The following is a 17,261-nucleotide window of genomic DNA, read 5'->3' as shown; positions in this document are numbered from 1 at the left end:
ATGCTTGCCTTTCCTACTCAGTTCTCAGTAGTTGGTATTTAAACTTACCTTATTCTGTTCCTATTTCCTATAGATCACCATTAGAGAGCTAATATTAATAATATGCATGTCAATCTCTACTGGCTCAAGGTAGAGGAGAGATTAGCTTCATCACTACTTGTATTTATGAGAGGTATTGACATGCTGAATGCACCGAGCTGTCTGTTTGAACTACTGGCACACAGCTCAGACAACAATGACCCCACAAGACATGCCACCAGAGGTCTCTTTACAGTCCCCAAGTCCAGAACACACTATGGGAGGCGCATAGAGCCATGACTACATGGAACACTACTCCACATCAAGTAACTGATGCCAGTAGTAAAATTATATTTTAAAAACTGATACAAATACATCTTATGGAACAGCAGGGACTGTGAAGCAACATAAACATAGACACACCCTAGTGCACTACTTTCTACCAGGACCCTAGTGCACTACTTTCACATGTAGCATGAGTCACAAATGACACCCTACACCATCATTTGCAAATTAATTCATTTTTAAAATTTTGTCTGTCATTGTTGAAGTGTACCTATGATGAAAATTACAGGCCTCTCTCATCTCATTAAGTGGGAGAACTTGCACAATTGGTGGCTGACTAAATATTTTTTTGCCCCACTGTATAACATTTGCAACTGTTTCCGGTGCATCAACCTCCATCTCTTCTTCAGAACTGTGACCTCTTGCCCTTTCAACTCTCTTCACTGCCTCCACATAGGAGATTTGTTGTACAGCCCTGATCCTTGACCCCTCAACCTCTTTCACCCTGACAGGGCACTCTGGGAATTAGGGAATATGATCCACACCAGATTTACAACGTTTTACATTCAGACTCTTCAATAACATATTCCTTCATTCAGACTCTTCAATAACATATTCCTTCATTCAGACTCTTCAATAACATATTCCTTCCGTCTGCAAACACTTGAAACGTGGCAAATTCTTGTGCATTTCTTGCATTGCATCGTGTTGCATCAGCGTATCTTATACCTCCCAGCTTTATAAACGATATCAAATCAAATCACATCAAATGCTATTGGTTACATACACATGGTTAGCAGATGTTATTGGTCACATACACATGGTTAGCAGATGTTATTGGTCACATACACATGGTTAGCAGATGTTATTGGTAACATACACATGGTTAGCAGATGTTATTGGTCACATACACATGGTTAGCAGATGTTATTGGTCACATACACATGGTTAGCAGATGTTATTGGTCACATACACATGGTTAGCAGATGTTATTGGTCACATACACATGGTTAACAGATGTTATTGGTCACATACACATGGTTAACAGATGTTATTGCGAGTGTAGCGAAATGCTTGTGCTTCTAGTTCCGACAGTGCAGTAATATCTAACAGGTAATATCTAACAGGTAATATCTAACAAGTAATATCTAACAGGTAATATCTAACAGGTAATATCTAACAGGTAATATCTAACAGGTAATATCTAACAGGTAATATCTAACAGGTAATATCTAACAGGTAATATCTATCAGGTAATATCTAACAGGTAATATCTATCAAATACCTAATTCACACAAATCTAAGTAAAGGAAAGGAATAAGAATATATAAGCAAGCTAGCTAAATAGGACAAATTAGCTAGCAAGTGCCAGCTAGCTAAATAGGACAAATTAGCTAGCAAGTGCCAGCTAGCTAAATAGGACAAATTAGCTAGCAAGTGCCAGCTAGCTAAATTGCCATACATGTTTAATGCTTTTCAACCTGTCCCCAAATGAATGTAATTGGTTCAGAGTTTGTTTTGATATTTTAACCTGCGTGTGGTGTGGGGGGACGAAATAAATGTATGCACGATGTCGCGCAGCCGGTTTGGGTTCCGTGTAGATGGTATAGAATACTGTATATTCATATGAGATGAGTAATGCCAGGTACTATATTAAAGTGACAACATCTACAGACTGCATCCACTTTTCCCAAAGCTTCTTCACCATCCTTGTGACTTCAAACGAGTTCCCCAAATAAACATCTTTATCCAACAAAAAACACACCCCGACAAGCAACGATTCAACAGACTCATTTTCCACAACAATTGTTGCCCTTTTTGTTCAATTCTTGGACTTCACTGTTGTCCACCCATCCTTCTCACTAATGATACTCGATGAGCTTTCATCTTCAAACAACACTTCTTCTGCTCTCAACTCTGATTCTGGGCAGACAGCCAATGTTGTGAATTGTCAGAAGGATGTTGGTAATAGTGACACCCAACCAGAATTCAGACTCTGCGTGTTCTGAGTTGAATTATTTTTTGCCTAGTAACACTCTCTCATTGGCTATAAATGACTAGTTACAGGGGAAACGCAACTTAACTCGGAATGTACAGGTAACTGCCAAAATAAAAGAAACACTTGAGTAATTGAGGGTTCTGTCAGCTCTGTTATGTTGTGGGATGCATTTTCCTGGCGTGGTTTAGGTCCACTCAACCACTTAGAGACCAAGGTAAAACACCAGTAAATACTCAGCCATTCTGAGTGATCACCTTCAACCTGTGGTGAATAATATCTATGCTGATGGGTGTCGTCTCTTATAGGATGATAATGCCCCCATCCACAGGGTATGAGAGGTCACTGAATGGTTTGATGAGCATGAAAACTATGTAAACCATATGCCATGGCCGTCTCAGTCACCAGATCTCAACCCAGTGGAACACTTAAGGGAGACTCTGGATCAACACCTGAGAGAGCGTTTCCACCACCATCAACCAAACAATAGAGTTCTAGACACTTGTAGAGTCTATGTGCATTGAAGCAGTTCTGGCACTTCGTGGTGCCCAACGCCCTGTTAACACACATTATGTTGGTGTTTCCTTCATTTTGGTAGTTACCTGTAAGGTCCAGCTAATAGCTCCACTAACAGTGAGTATTCAACTTAACTACCTTACTAATAAAAAATCATACCTTACTAATAAAAATATATCACTAGCCACTTTAAACAATGCTACCTAATATAATGTTTACATACCCTACATTATTCATCTCATATGTATATGTATATACTGTACTCTATATCATCTACTGCATCTTTATGTAATACATGTATCACTAGCCACTTTAACTATGCCACTTTGTTTACATACTCATCTCATATGTATATACTGTACTCGATACCATCTACTGCATCTTGCCTATGCCGCTCTGTACCATCACTCATTCATATATCTTTATGTACATATTATTTATCCCCTTACACTTGTGTCTATAAGGTAGTAGTTTTGGAATTGTTAGCTAGATTACATGTTGGTTATTACTGCATTGTCGGAACTAGAAGCACAAGCATTTCGCTACACTCGCATTAACATCTTCTAACCATGTGTATGTGACAAATAATATTTGATTTGATTTGAATTAAATTACGTACAACGATTACATTAGAAGACCTAGGCAACTATGAGCCTAAGCGGCAGTCTGTTTGTGGTATTATTAAATCTCCTTGTCACTCATTGTCATGGCTTGATAGTGATCAATGGAGTTGGAAAGAGAACAAACAGATCTGGGACCAGGCTAGACAACTACAGTATATAGTGATCAATGGAGTTGGAACGATAACAAACAGATCTGGGACCAGGCTAGACAACTACAGTATATAGTGATCAATGGAGTTGGAAAGAGAACAAACAGATCTGGGACCAGGCTAGACAACTACAGTATATAGTGATCAATGGAGTTGGAAAGATAACAAACAGATCTGGGACCAGGCTAGACAACTACAGTATATAGTGATCAATGGAGTTGGAAAGATAACAAACAGATCTGGGACCAGGTTAGACAACTACATAGTTACATTTGAAAATGTTTCATTTGCTATTTTAATTTGAACCTTTTTCCCAGAAGAAGAAGTCTGTGTCCAACACATTTCATTTTACACAGAGTTGTGGCTAATCCAAGGTTGAGTTGTCAGAGGAGGTTGATAATAGTGACACCCAATCAGATTTCAGCCTCTGCCTGTCCTGAGGTGAATTACTCCTCTCATTGGCTAGAAATGACTAGTTACAGGTGAAACGAAACTTAACTCTGACTATAAGTTGCAGCACATAGCTTCAGCTCTCACAGTCACAACAGGGGACAATTAACAGACACGTGCAACTACACTAAAAGTGAGTATTCAACTTAACTACCTTACTAATGAAATGCACAATATGGAGTAAACGTTTTATTTATACCAGGTTTGTTGACATTGATGCGTACATAATCAAACGATGACATCACTAGACATGTCAAGACAATTTAATCAAAATAAACACGTTTCTTGGAAAGTCAACAATCACTTTCTTCTGTTTGTATTTATACATGTGGTTTAATATTGGATAACAATGAAAGGAGAATTATGTTTTTCACTTTTACCTGAAACATTTATCTTGTTTAATTAAATAGAAACCAGAGGGTCTAGGACGAGATAGTGTAGCACAGGTCTGGGTCTATGATATTTACCTAAGAGAGTTCAAGGGCTGATTTCCTCGTGTTGTTTCAGTCTTAATGTTTTGCTCATAAAATTGGAGGGCCAAATTAAACCACCTGCGGGCCAAATTCAGCCTGTGGGCCGCGAGTTGGGTAACCCTGCTATATATCTAATTGAAGTGGGCAAAACTTGAGTCAACACAGCATATAGCAGGTTGTTTCTGTGAGGGACTGACGTGCAGGTATCTTGGTACTGAGACACAGGTCATTATACCACAGGGTACAGCAGGGATGGGCATCTCCATTCATCTGGGGCCTGTTTGGTGACCTTGAGTACATTCCTGACTGACTATTCATTTATTTGTTATTTTACCAGGTAAGTTGACTGAGAAACATTCTCATTTACAGCAACAACCTGGGGAGAGGGGAGAGGAGGGGGATGAAAGAGCCAATTGTAAACTGGGGATTATTAGGTGACCGTGATGGTTTGATGGCCAGATTGGGAATTTAGCCAGGACACCGGGGTTAACACCCCATCTCTTACGATAAGTGCCATGGGATCTTTAATGACCTCATAGAGTCAGGACACCCGTTTAACGTCCCATCCGAAAGACGGCACCCTACACAGGGCAGTGTCCCCAATCACTGCCTTGGGGTTTTGGGATATGTTTTAGACGAGAGGAAAGAATGCCTCCTACTGGCCCTCCAACACCACTTCCAGCAGCATCTGGTCTCCCATCCAGGGACTGACCAGGACCAACCATGCTTTGCTTCAGAAGCAAGCCAGCAGTGGTATGCAGGGTGGTATGCAGAGTGGTATGCAGGGTGGTATGCAGAGTGGTATGCAGGGTGGTATGCAGAGTGGTATGCAGGGTGGTATGCAGAGTGGTATGCAGGGTGGTATGCTGGGTGGTATACAGGGTGGTATGCAGGGTGGTATGCTGGGTGGTATGCAGGGTGGTATGCTGCTGCAACTATATAGATGATGTATGACAGATATTATAATGCCTGGATATGTATTTTGCATATCAGACAGAGGAGGCTGGTGGGAGGAGCCATAGGAGGGATGGTGTATTGTAATGCCTGGATAGGTATTTTACATATCAGACAGAGGAGGCTGGTGGGAGGAGCCATAGGAGGGATGGTGTATTATAATGCCTGGATAGGTATTTTACATGTCAGACAGAGGAGGCTGGTGGGAGGAGCCATAGGAGGGATGGTGTATTATAATGGCTGGATAGGTATTTTACATATCAGACAGAGGAGGCTGGTGGGAGGAGCCATAGGAGGGATGGTGTATTATAATGCCTGGATAGGTATTTTACATATCAGACAGAGGAGGCTGGTGGGAGGAGCCATAGGAGGGATGGTGTATTATGATGGCTGGATAGGTATTTTACATATCAGACAGAGGAGGCTGGTGGGAGGAGCCATAGGAGGGATGGTGTATTATAATGCCTGGATAGGTATTTTACATGTCAGACAGAGGAGGCTGGTGGGAGGAGCCATAGGAGGGATGGTGTATTATAATGCCTGGATAGGTATTTTACATGTCAGACAGAGGAGGCTGGTGGGAGGAGCCATAGGAGGGATGGTGTATTATAATGCCTGGATAGGTATTTTACATATCAGACAGAGGAGGCTGGTGGGAGGAGCCATAGGAGGGATGGTGTATTATAATGCCTGGATAGGTATTTTACATATCAGACAGAGGAGGCTGGTGGGAGGAGTCATAGGAGGGATGGTGTATTATAATGCCTGGATAGGTATTTTATATATCAGACAGAGGAGGCTGGTGGGAGGAGCCATAGGAGGGATGGTGTATTATAATGCCTGGATAGGTGTTTTACATATCAGACAGAGGAGGCTGGTGGGAGGAGTCATAGGAGGGATGGTGTATTATAATGCCTGGATAGGTATTTTACATATCAGACAGAGGAGGCTGGTGGGAGGAGCCATAGGAGGGATGGTGTATTATAATGCCTGGATAGGAATTTTACATATCAGACAGAGGAGGCTGGTGGGAGGAGTCATAGGAGGGATGGTGTATTATAATGCCTGGATAGGTATTTTATATATCAGACAGAGGAGGCTGGTGGGAGGAGCCATAGGAGGGATGGTGTATTATAATGCCTGGATAGGTGTTTTACATATCAGACAGAGGAGGCTGGTGGGAGGAGTCATAGGAGGGATGGTGTATTATAATGCCTGGATAGGTATTTTACATATCAGACAGAGGAGGCTGGTGGGAGGAGCCATAGGAGGGATGGTGTATTATAATGCCTGGATAGGTATTTTACATATCAGACAGAGGAGGCTGGTGGGAGGAGTCATAGGAGGGATGGTGTATTATAATGCCTGGATAGGTATTTTATATATCAGACAGAGGAGGCTGGTGGGAGGAGCCATAGGAGGGATGGTGTATTATAATGCCTGGATAGGTGTTTTACATATCAGACAGAGGAGGCTGGTGGGAGGAGTCATAGGAGGGATGGTGTATTATAATACCTGGATAGGTATTTTGCATATCAGACAGAGGAGGCTGGTGGGAGGAGTCATAGGAGGGATGGTGTATTATAATGCCTGGATAGGTATTTTACATATCAGACAGAGGAGGCTGGTGGGAGGAGTCATAGGAGGGATGGTGTATTATAATGCCTGGATAGGTATTTTACATATCAGACAGAGGAGGCTGGTGGGAGGAGTCATAGGAGGGATGGTGTATTATAATGCCTGGATAGGTATTTTACATGTCAGACAGAGGAGGCTGGTGGGAGGAGTCATAGGAGGGATGGTGTATTATAATGCCTGGATAGGTATTTTACATGTCAGACAGAGGAGGCTGGTGGGAGGAGTCATAGGAGGGATGGTGTATTATAATGCCTGGATAGGTGTTTTACATGTCAGACAGAGGAGGCTGGTGGGAGGAGTCATAGGAGGGATGGTGTATTATAATGCCTGGATAGGTATTTTATATATCAGACAGAGGAGGCTGGTGGGAGGAGTCATAGGAGGGATGGTGTATTATAATGCCTGGATAGGTATTTTACATATCAGACAGAGGAGGCTGGTGGGAGGAGTCATAGGAGAGATGGTGTATTATAATGCCTGGATAGGTGTTTTACATGTCAGACAGAGGAGGCTGGTGGGAGGAGTCATAGGAGGGATGGTGTATTATAATGCCTGGATAGGTATTTTACATATCAGACAGAGGAGGCTGGTGGGAGGAGCCATAGGAGGGATGGTGTATTATAATGCCTGGATAGGTATTTTACATATCAGACAGAGGAGGCTGGTGGGAGGAGTCATAGGAGGGATGGTGTATTATAATGCCTGGATAGGTATTTTACATATCAGACAGAGGAGGCTGGTGGGAGGAGCCATAGGAGGGATGGTGTATTATAATGCCTGGATAGGTGTTTTACATATCAGACAGAGGAGGCTGGTGGGAGGAGCCATAGGAGGGATGGTGTATTATAATGCCTGGATAGGTATTTTACATATCAGACAGAGGAGGCTGGTGGGAGGAGTCATAGGAGGGATGGTGTATTATAATGCCTGGATAGGTATTTTACATATCAGACAGAGGAGGCTGGTGGGAGGAGTCATAGGAGGGATGGTGTATTATAATGCCTGGATAGGTATTTTACATATCAGACAGAGGAGGCTGGTGGGAGGAGTCATAGGAGGGATGGTGTATTATAATGCCTGGATAGGTATTTTACATATCAGACAGAGGAGGCTGGTGGGAGGAGTCATAGGAGGGATGGTGTATTATAATGCCTGGATAGGTATTTTACATATCAGACAGAGGAGGCTGGTGGGAGGAGCCATAGGAGGGATGGTGTATTATAATGCCTGGATAGGAATTTTACATATCAGACAGAGGAGGCTGGTGGGAGGAGTCATAGGAGGGATGGTGTATTATAATGCCTGGATAGGTATTTTATATATCAGACAGAGGAGGCTGGTGGGAGGAGCCATAGGAGGGATGGTGTATTATAATGCCTGGATAGGTGTTTTACATATCAGACAGAGGAGGCTGGTGGGAGGAGTCATAGGAGGGATGGTGTATTATAATGCCTGGATAGGTATTTTACATATCAGACAGAGGAGGCTGGTGGGAGGAGCCATAGGAGGGATGGTGTATTATAATGCCTGGATAGGTATTTTACATATCAGACAGAGGAGGCTGGTGGGAGGAGTCATAGGAGGGATGGTGTATTATAATGCCTGGATAGGTATTTTATATATCAGACAGAGGAGGCTGGTGGGAGGAGCCATAGGAGGGATGGTGTATTATAATGCCTGGATAGGTGTTTTACATATCAGACAGAGGAGGCTGGTGGGAGGAGTCATAGGAGGGATGGTGTATTATAATGCCTGGATAGGTATTTTACATATCAGACAGAGGAGGCTGGTGGGAGGAGTCATAGGAGGGATGGTGTATTATAATGCCTGGATAGGTATTTTACATATCAGACAGAGGAGGCTGGTGGGAGGAGTCATAGGAGGGATGGTGTATTATAATGCCTGGATAGGTATTTTACATATCAGACAGAGGAGGCTGGTGGGAGGAGTCATAGGAGGGATGGTGTATTATAATGCCTGGATAGGTATTTTACATGTCAGACAGAGGAGGCTGGTGGGAGGAGTCATAGGAGGGATGGTGTATTATAATGCCTGGATAGGTGTTTTACATATCAGACAGAGGAGGCTGGTGGGAGGAGCCATAGGAGGGATGGTGTATTATAATGCCTGGATAGGTATTTTACATATCAGACAGAGGAGGCTGGTGGGAGGAGTCATAGGAGGGATGGTGTATTATAATGCCTGGATAGGTATTTTACATATCAGACAGAGGAGGCTGGTGGGAGGAGTCATAGGAGGGATGGTGTATTATAATGCCTGGATAGGTATTTTACATATCAGACAGAGGAGGCTGGTGGGAGGAGTCATAGGAGGGATGGTGTATTATAATGCCTGGATAGGTATTTTACATATCAGACAGAGGAGGCTGGTGGGAGGAGTCATAGGAGGGATGGTGTATTATAATGCCTGGATAGGTATTTTACATATCAGACAGAGGAGGCTGGTGGGAGGAGCCATAGGAGGGATGGTGTATTATAATGCCTGGATAGGTATTTTACATATCAGACAGAGGAGGCTGGTGGGAGGAGCCATAGGAGGGATGGTGTATTATAATGCCTGGATAGGTATTTTACATATCAGACAGAGGAGGCTGGTGGGAGGAGTCATAGGAGGGATGGTGTATTATAATGCCTGGATAGGTATTTTACATATCAGACAGAGGAGGCTGGTGGGAGGAGCCATAGGAGGGATGGTGTATTATAATGCCTGGATAGGTATTTTACATATCAGACAGAGGAGGCTGGTGGGAGGAGTCATAGGAGGGATGGTGTATTATAATGCCTGGATAGGTATTTTACATATCAGACAGAGGAGGCTGGTGGGAGGAGTCATAGGAGGGATGGTGTATTATAATGCCTGGATAGGTATTTTACATATCAGACAGAGGAGGCTGGTGGGAGGAGTCATAGGAGGGATGGTGTATTATAATGCCTGGATAGGTATTTTACATATCAGACAGAGGAGGCTGGTGGGAGGAGCCATAGGAGGGATGGTGTATTATAATGCCTGGATAGGTATTTTACATATCAGACAGAGGAGGCTGGTGGGAGGAGTCATAGGAGGGATGGTGTATTATAATGCCTGGATAGGTATTTTACATATCAGACAGAGGAGGCTGGTGGGAGGAGTCATAGGAGGGATGGTGTATTATAATGCCTGGATAGGTATTTTACATATCAGACAGAGGAGGCTGGTGGGAGGAGTCATAGGAGGGATGGTGTATTATAATGCCTGGATAGGTATTTTACATATCATACAGAGGAGGCTGGTGGGAGGAGTCATAGGAGAGATGGTGTATTATAATGCCTGGATAGGTGTTTTACATATCAGACAGAGGAGGCTGGTTGGAGGAGTCATAGGAGGGATGGTGTATTATAATGCCTGGATAGGTATTTTACATATCAGACAGAGGAGGCTGGTGGGAGGAGTCATAGGAGTGATGGTGTATTATAATGCCTGGATAGGTATTTTACATATCAGACAGAGGAGGCTGGTGGGAGGAGCCATAGGAGGGATGGTGTATTATAATGGCTGGATAGGTATTTTACATATCAGACAGAGGAGGCTGGTGGGAGGAGCCATAGGAGGGATGGTGTATTATAATGGCTGGATAGGTATTTTACATATCAGACAGAGGAGGCTGGTGGGAGGAGTCATAGGAGGGATGGTGTATTATAATGCCTGGATAGGTATTTTACATATCAGACAGAGGAGGCTGGTGGGAGGAGTCATAGGAGGGATGGTGTATTATAATGCCTGGATAGGTATTTTACATATCAGACAGAGGAGGCTGGTGGGAGGAGTCATAGGAGGGATGGTGTATTATAATGCCTGGATAGGTATTTTACATATCAGACAGAGGAGGCTGGTGGGAGGAGTCATAGGAGGGATGGTGTATTATAATGCCTGGATAGGTATTTTACATATCAGACAGAGGAGGCTGGTGGGAGGAGTCATAGGAGGGATGGTGTATTATAATGCCTGGATAGGTATTTTACATATCAGACAGAGGAGGCTGGTGGGAGGAGTCATAGGAGGGATGGTGTATTATAATGCCTGGATAGGTATTTTACATATCAGACAGAGGAGGCTGGTGGGAGGAGTCATAGGAGGGATGGTGTATTATAATGGCTGGAATGGAATACATTTAGTGGTACATCAAACACATGGAAACAACGTGTTTGACTCCGTTCCAATGATTCCATTCCAGCCGTTACAATGAGCCCCTCCTCCTATATCTTCTGCAATGAAACTCCTGTGCAGGGATCCGCGATCCTACTTTATCCCCAGCTAACACACCTGGCTCCAATAATAACCTAATGATGGTCTTCAGACTAGAATCTGTAGGGCTGGGGGAACGTGTGAGACCAATTAGGCCCCAGAAAACTGGAGTTGCCCATCCCTGGTGTACAATAACTGGTCTATCTGGTCCCACCATGTAGCAGAATGTAAACTGTAGAATGATAAGCATGTTTAGGATGTAATTTGACACCCCCATATGAGTACATTATGTTTACCTGATGCTGGTTACCTTGTTAGAGAATGTACTTTTTTTTACCACAGTTACACCACATAGCATCTTCTTATAGTTCATATTGGTTTAAAGTGAAGCGGCTGAGAATAAATTATAATTTAGTTTATGTGGACTTTGTTTTTTGTAATAAGGTCATCGTCTGTTTCTAGGTTTTTGATTGGCCGACTGTAGCAGAGATGGAACGAGGAAGAGGAGGGACTCTGAAGATTATTTTCCTGTTGACACTCTGTCTGCAAGCCTTCACTGGTCAATGCCAAGGTACACACACACCCCCGTGTACATATATACATGCTGCTCAAACACACACCAGGGCTGTACACAGACCTTTCAGGGGCAGGTGCTCAAAATGAAAAAAGGGTGACACACTCAGTTCAGTGCCTCCTAAAGACATGATTGACAGGGGGAAAAGAGGGTGGGCTATCAGCTGATCATTGATGTTGATGATTGATGCTGGTTAGATGTCTTTATTTTACTGGTTGTGATTAACCTTTAGCTGATAGGAGCGTAGAGAAGAAGAAAAGACAATCAGACTGAAGTCTCTTCTTCCTCTCTCCCTGCTCCTATCAGCCAATCAGACTGAAGTCTCTTCTTCCTCTCTTTCTGCTCCTATCAGCCAATCAGACTGAAGTCTCTTCTTCCTCTCCCTCTGCTCCTATCAGACAATCAGACTGAAGTCTCTTCTTCCTCTCTCTCTCCTCCTATCAGACAATCAGACTGAAGTCTCTTCTTCCTCTCTTTCTGCTCCTATCAGACAATCAGACTGAAGTCTCTTCTTCCTCTCTTTCTGCTCCTATCAGCCAATCAGACTGAAGTCTCTTCTTCCTCTCTTTCTGCTCCTATCAGCCAATCAGACTGAAGTCTCTTCTTCCTCTCTTTCTGCTCCTATCAGCCAATCAGACTGAAGTCTCTTCTTCCTCTCTCTCTGCTCCTATCAGACAATCAGACTGAAGTCTCTTCTTCCTCTCTTTCTGCTCCTATCAGCCAATCAGACTGAAGTCTCTTCTTCCTCTCTTGCTGCTCCTATCAGCCAATCAGACTGAAGTCTCTTCTTCCTCTCTTTCTGCTCCTATCAGCCAATCAGACTGAAGTCTCTTCTTCCTCTCTCTCTGCTCCTATCAGACAATCAGACTGAAGTCTCTTCTTCCTCTCTTTCTGCTCCTATCAGCCAATCAGACTGAAGTCTCTTCTTCCTCTCTCTCTGCTCCTATCAGCCAATCAGACTGAAGTCTCTTCTTCCTCTCTTTCTGCTCCTATCAGCCCATCAGACTGACGTCTCTTCTTCCTCTCTTTCTGCTCCTATCAGCCAATCAGACTGAAGTCTCTTCGTCCTCTCTTTCTGCTCCTATCAGACAATCAGACTGAAGTCTCTTCTTCCTCTCTTTCTGCTCCTATCAGCCAATCAGACTGAAGTCTCTTCTTCCTCTCTCTCTGCTCCTATCAGCCAATCAGACTGAAGTCTCTTCTTCCTCTCTTTCTGCTCCTATCAGACATTCAGACCGAAGTCTCTTCTTCCTCTCTTTCTGCTCCTATCAGACAATCAGACCGAAGTCTCTTCTTCCTCTCTCTCTCTGCTCCAATCAGTAAATCAGACTGAATGTGGATGATGATGATGATGATGTAGGCTAAATCAAGTGTTATCAAGTGTTAAACAAATGTTAAGGTCTCTCAAGCCATCCATGTTTGGATACTGGGCAGGTTCAATCTCCTTACAGAACAGACTGGTGAACAGGTTCAATCTCCTTACAGGGCAGAGTGGTGAACAGGTTCAATCTCCTTACAGGGCAGAGTGGTGAACAGGTGCAACCTACGTATGGGGTGGAGGGTGACGAATTTGACAACAACTTGCGAGTAGTGGGTTCTGAACAACAATGACAGAAACATGTATTTTAAAATGATACTACAACCCAGAAGGGAGACTGGAAGGACAAAGGGGCATGTGCTCTGTAGATCCGTCCTCGCACATGTCTGATACACAAACACACATTTCATCAGCTTTTCATCAAGACAATCACTTTCAACTCAAGCACTTGTCTGTTTTCACAGATTCAGGGCATCCCTCTGATCTGAGGATAGTTCTGGTGGGGAAGACTGGATCAGGGAAGAGTGCAACAGGAAACACCATCCTGGGGAGGGAGGGGTTTAGAGTGGGGGCTTATCCAGTGTCTGTGACTACACAGAGTGAGAAACAGAGTGGGGAGGTGGATGGGAGGAAGATTGATGTCATCGACACCCCGGGACTCTATGACACGACAATGTCTAAAGAAGAGATGAAAAGTGAAATAGAGAAGGCCACCTACATGTCAGTCCCAGGACCCCACGCCTTCCTGCTGGTGATCAGACTTGGGGTAAGGTTCACAGAGGAGGAGAGGAACACTGTGAAGCGGATCCAGGAGTTCTTTGGAGAAGAATCATTAAAGTACACCATCATTCTGTTCACACATGGAGACCAGCTGGAGGACATGTCATTGGTGGACTTTCTAAGTGATAGTGAGGAGCTTATGAAACTCATCAAGGTCTTTAAGGGCAGAAATCATGTCTTCGATAATAAAAAGAAGAATGACAACACTCAGGTCCCAGAGCTGCTGAAGAAGATAGAGGAGATGGTGAAGAAGAATGGAGGACAAAACTACACCAATGAGATGTACCAGGAGGTTCAGAGGAAGATCGAAGAGCAGAAGAAGAAAAAGTGGGGGATTAATAAGAATAAGTTACTGGACCTTTCGGGAAAGGCTGTGGGATTGATCGCAACTGGTGTCACAGCGCTGGTTTCAGGACCAGCAGCTATCGCAGTTGGAGGTGCTGTACTTGCAAAAGATGTATTTTACCTTTTTTACGATTCTAATTAAGTAAAAATGAGGAAGAGGTGGCAGTGTGAAGTACCACTCTCTTCCTCATCTTAATGTCAAGTCGTAGCAGTAGAGTAGATTATTACTGTATAATGACAACCATCAGGGATTGTTCATCACTTTCTAATATTATCAGTTATTTACCATGTTTATTATTCAAAGTCTCAGGGATAATAACATACTGTAGGATGACATTTATAATTCAACAAGAACAAACAGACAGAAAATCTGAATACTACAAATCTAGTTTGATTAACTCAGAGTCAGATAATAGGTTAGAATGGGTAAAGACATTCTAGGCTTCTGGTTATCTACAGTATTGATGTATCTACCCTTCTTCCATCTACAGTAATGCTGTTCCTACTATTCTTCCCTGGTCTGTGTTCACCCCTAAACCCTCCCTTCCTCGTCTGTGTTCTCCCTCTAGCCTTCCTCCCTGGTCTGTGTTCTCCCTCTAGCCTCTCTCTACCCTCCCTCCCTGGTCTGTGTTCTCCCTCTACCCTCCCTCCCTGGTCTGTGTTCTCCCTCTACCCTCCCTCCATGGTCTGTGTTCTCCCTCTAGCCTCTCTCTACCCTCCCTCCCTGGTCTGTGTTCTCCCTATAGCCTCTCTCTACCCTCCCTCCCTGGTCTGTGTTCTCCCTCTAGCCTCTCTCTACCCTCCCTCCATGGTCTGTGTTCTCTCTCTACCCTTCCTCCATGGTCTGTGTTCTCTCTCTACCCTTCCTCCCTGGTCTGTGTTCTCTCTCTACCCTCCCTCCCTGGTCTGTGTTCTCCCTCTACCCTCCCTCCCTGTTCTGTGTTCTCCATCTACCCTCCCTCCCTGGTCTGTGTTCTCCCTCTACCATCCCTCCCTGGTCTGTGTTCTCCCTCTACCCTCCCTCTACCCTTCCTCCCTGGTCTGTGTTCTCCCTCTACTCTCCCTCCCTGGTCTGTGTTCTCCCTCTACCCTCCCTCCCTGGTCTGTGTTCTCCCTCTACCCTCCCTCTACCCTCCCTCCCTGGTCTGTGTTCTCTCTCTACCCTCCCTCCCTGGTCTGTGTTCTCCCTCTAGCCTCCCTCCCTGGTCTGTGTTCTCTCTCTACCCTCCCTCCCTGGTCTGTGTTCTCTCTCTACCCTCCCTCCCTGGTATGTGTTCTCTCTCTACCCTCCCTCCCTGGTCTGTGTTCTCCCTCTACCCTCCCTCAATGGTCTGTGTTCTCTCTCTACCCTCCCTCCCTGGTCTGTGTTCTCTCTCTACCCTCCCTCCCTGGTCTGTGTTCTCCCTCTACCCTTCCTCCCTGGTCTGTGTTCTCTCTCTACCCTCCCTCCCTGGTCTGTGTTCTCTCTCTACCCTCCCTCCCTGGTCTTTGTTCTCTCTCTACCCTCCCTCCCTGGTCTTTGTTCTCCCTCTACCCTCCCTCCCTGGTCTGTGTTCTCCCTCTACCCTTCCTCCCTGGTCTGTGTTCTTCCTCAACCCCCCCCCTCCCTGGTCTGTGTTCTCCCTCTACCCTCCCTCCCTGGTGTGTGTTCTCCCTCTACCCTCCCTCCCTGGTCTGTGTTCTCCCTCTACCCTCCCTCCCTGGTCTGTGTTCTCCCTCTAGCCTCTCTCTACCCTCCCTCCCTGGTGTGTGTTCTCTCTCTACCCTCCCTCCCTGGTCTGTGTTCTCTCTCTACCCTCCCTCCCTGGTGTGTGTTCTCTCTCTACCCTCCCTCCCTGGTCTGTGTTCTCCCTCTACCCTCCCTCCCTGGTGTGTGTTCTCCCTCTACCCTCCCTCCCTGGTCTGTGTTCTCTCTCTACCCTCCCTCCCTGGTCTGTGTTCTCCCTCTACCCTTCCTCCCTGATCTGTGTTCTCTCTCTACCCTCCCTCCCTGGTCTGTGTTCTCTCTCTACCCTCCCTCCCTGGTCTTTGTTCTCCCTCTACCCTCCCTCCCTGGTCTGTGTTCTCCCTCTACCCTTCCTCCCTGGTCTGTGTTCTCCCTCTACCTTCCCTTCCTGGTGTGTGTTCTCCCTCTACCCTCCCTCCCTGGTCTGTGTTCTCTCTCTACCCTCCCTCCCTGGTCTTTGTTCTCCCTCTACCCTTCCTCCCTGATCTGTGTTCTCTCTCTACCCTCCCTCCCTGGTCTGTGTTCTCCCTCTAACCTCCCTCCCTGGTCTATGTTCTCCCTCTACCCTCCCTCCCTGGTCTGTGTTCTCCCTCTAGCCTCTCTCTACCCTCCCTCCCTGGTGTGTGTTCTCTCTCTACCCTCCCTCCCTGGTCTGTGTTCTCTCTCTACCCTCCCTCCCTGGTGTGTGTTCTCTCTCTACCCTCCCTCCCTGGTCTGTGTTCTCCCTCTACCCTCCCTCCCTGGTGTGTGTTCTCCCTCTACCCTCCCTCCCTGGTCTGTGTTCTCTCTCTACCCTCCCTCCCTGGTCTGTGTTCTCCCTCTACCCTTCCTCCCTGATCTGTGTTCTCTCTCTACCCTCCCTCCCTGGTCTGTGTTCTCTCTCTACCCTCCCTCCCTGGTCTTTGTTCTCCCTCTACCCTCCCTCCCTGGTCTGTGTTCTCCCTCTACCCTTCCTCCCTGGTCTGTGTTCTCCCTCTACCTTCCCTTCCTGGTGTGTGTTCTCCCTCTACCCTCCCTCCCTGGTCTGTGTTCTCTCTCTACCCTCCCTCCCTGGTCTTTGTTCTCCCTCTACCCTTCCTCCCTGATCTGTGTTCTCTCTCTACCCTCCCTCCCTGGTCTGTGTTCTCCCTCTAACCTCCCTCCCTGGTCTATGTTCTCCCTCTACCCTCCCTCC

General features: G+C 45.4%; 1 protein-coding gene across 1 annotated transcript; it reads left to right on the top strand.

The window, feature by feature from the left end:
• Positions 1-3,822: 3,822 nt before the first annotated feature.
• Positions 3,823-14,853, top strand: LOC118938162 (GTPase IMAP family member 9-like). Its single transcript, XM_036939934.1, has 3 exons — positions 3,823-4,170; positions 11,832-11,915; positions 13,701-14,853. The coding sequence occupies exons 2-3, from the start codon at positions 11,834-11,836 to the stop codon at positions 14,501-14,503; spliced, it is 885 nt and encodes a 294-aa protein (XP_036795829.1). The 5' UTR covers positions 3,823-4,170; positions 11,832-11,833; the 3' UTR covers positions 14,504-14,853.
• Positions 14,854-17,261: the final 2,408 nt, after the last annotated feature.

The sequence above is a fragment of the Oncorhynchus mykiss genome, chromosome 13 (assembly GCF_013265735.2).
Source record: "Oncorhynchus mykiss isolate Arlee chromosome 13, USDA_OmykA_1.1, whole genome shotgun sequence".
NCBI classification, from domain to species: Eukaryota; Metazoa; Chordata; class Actinopteri; order Salmoniformes; family Salmonidae; genus Oncorhynchus; species Oncorhynchus mykiss.
Note: the sequence above shows the minus strand (reverse complement) of the source record. Positions and strands in the feature narration are given on the sequence as shown.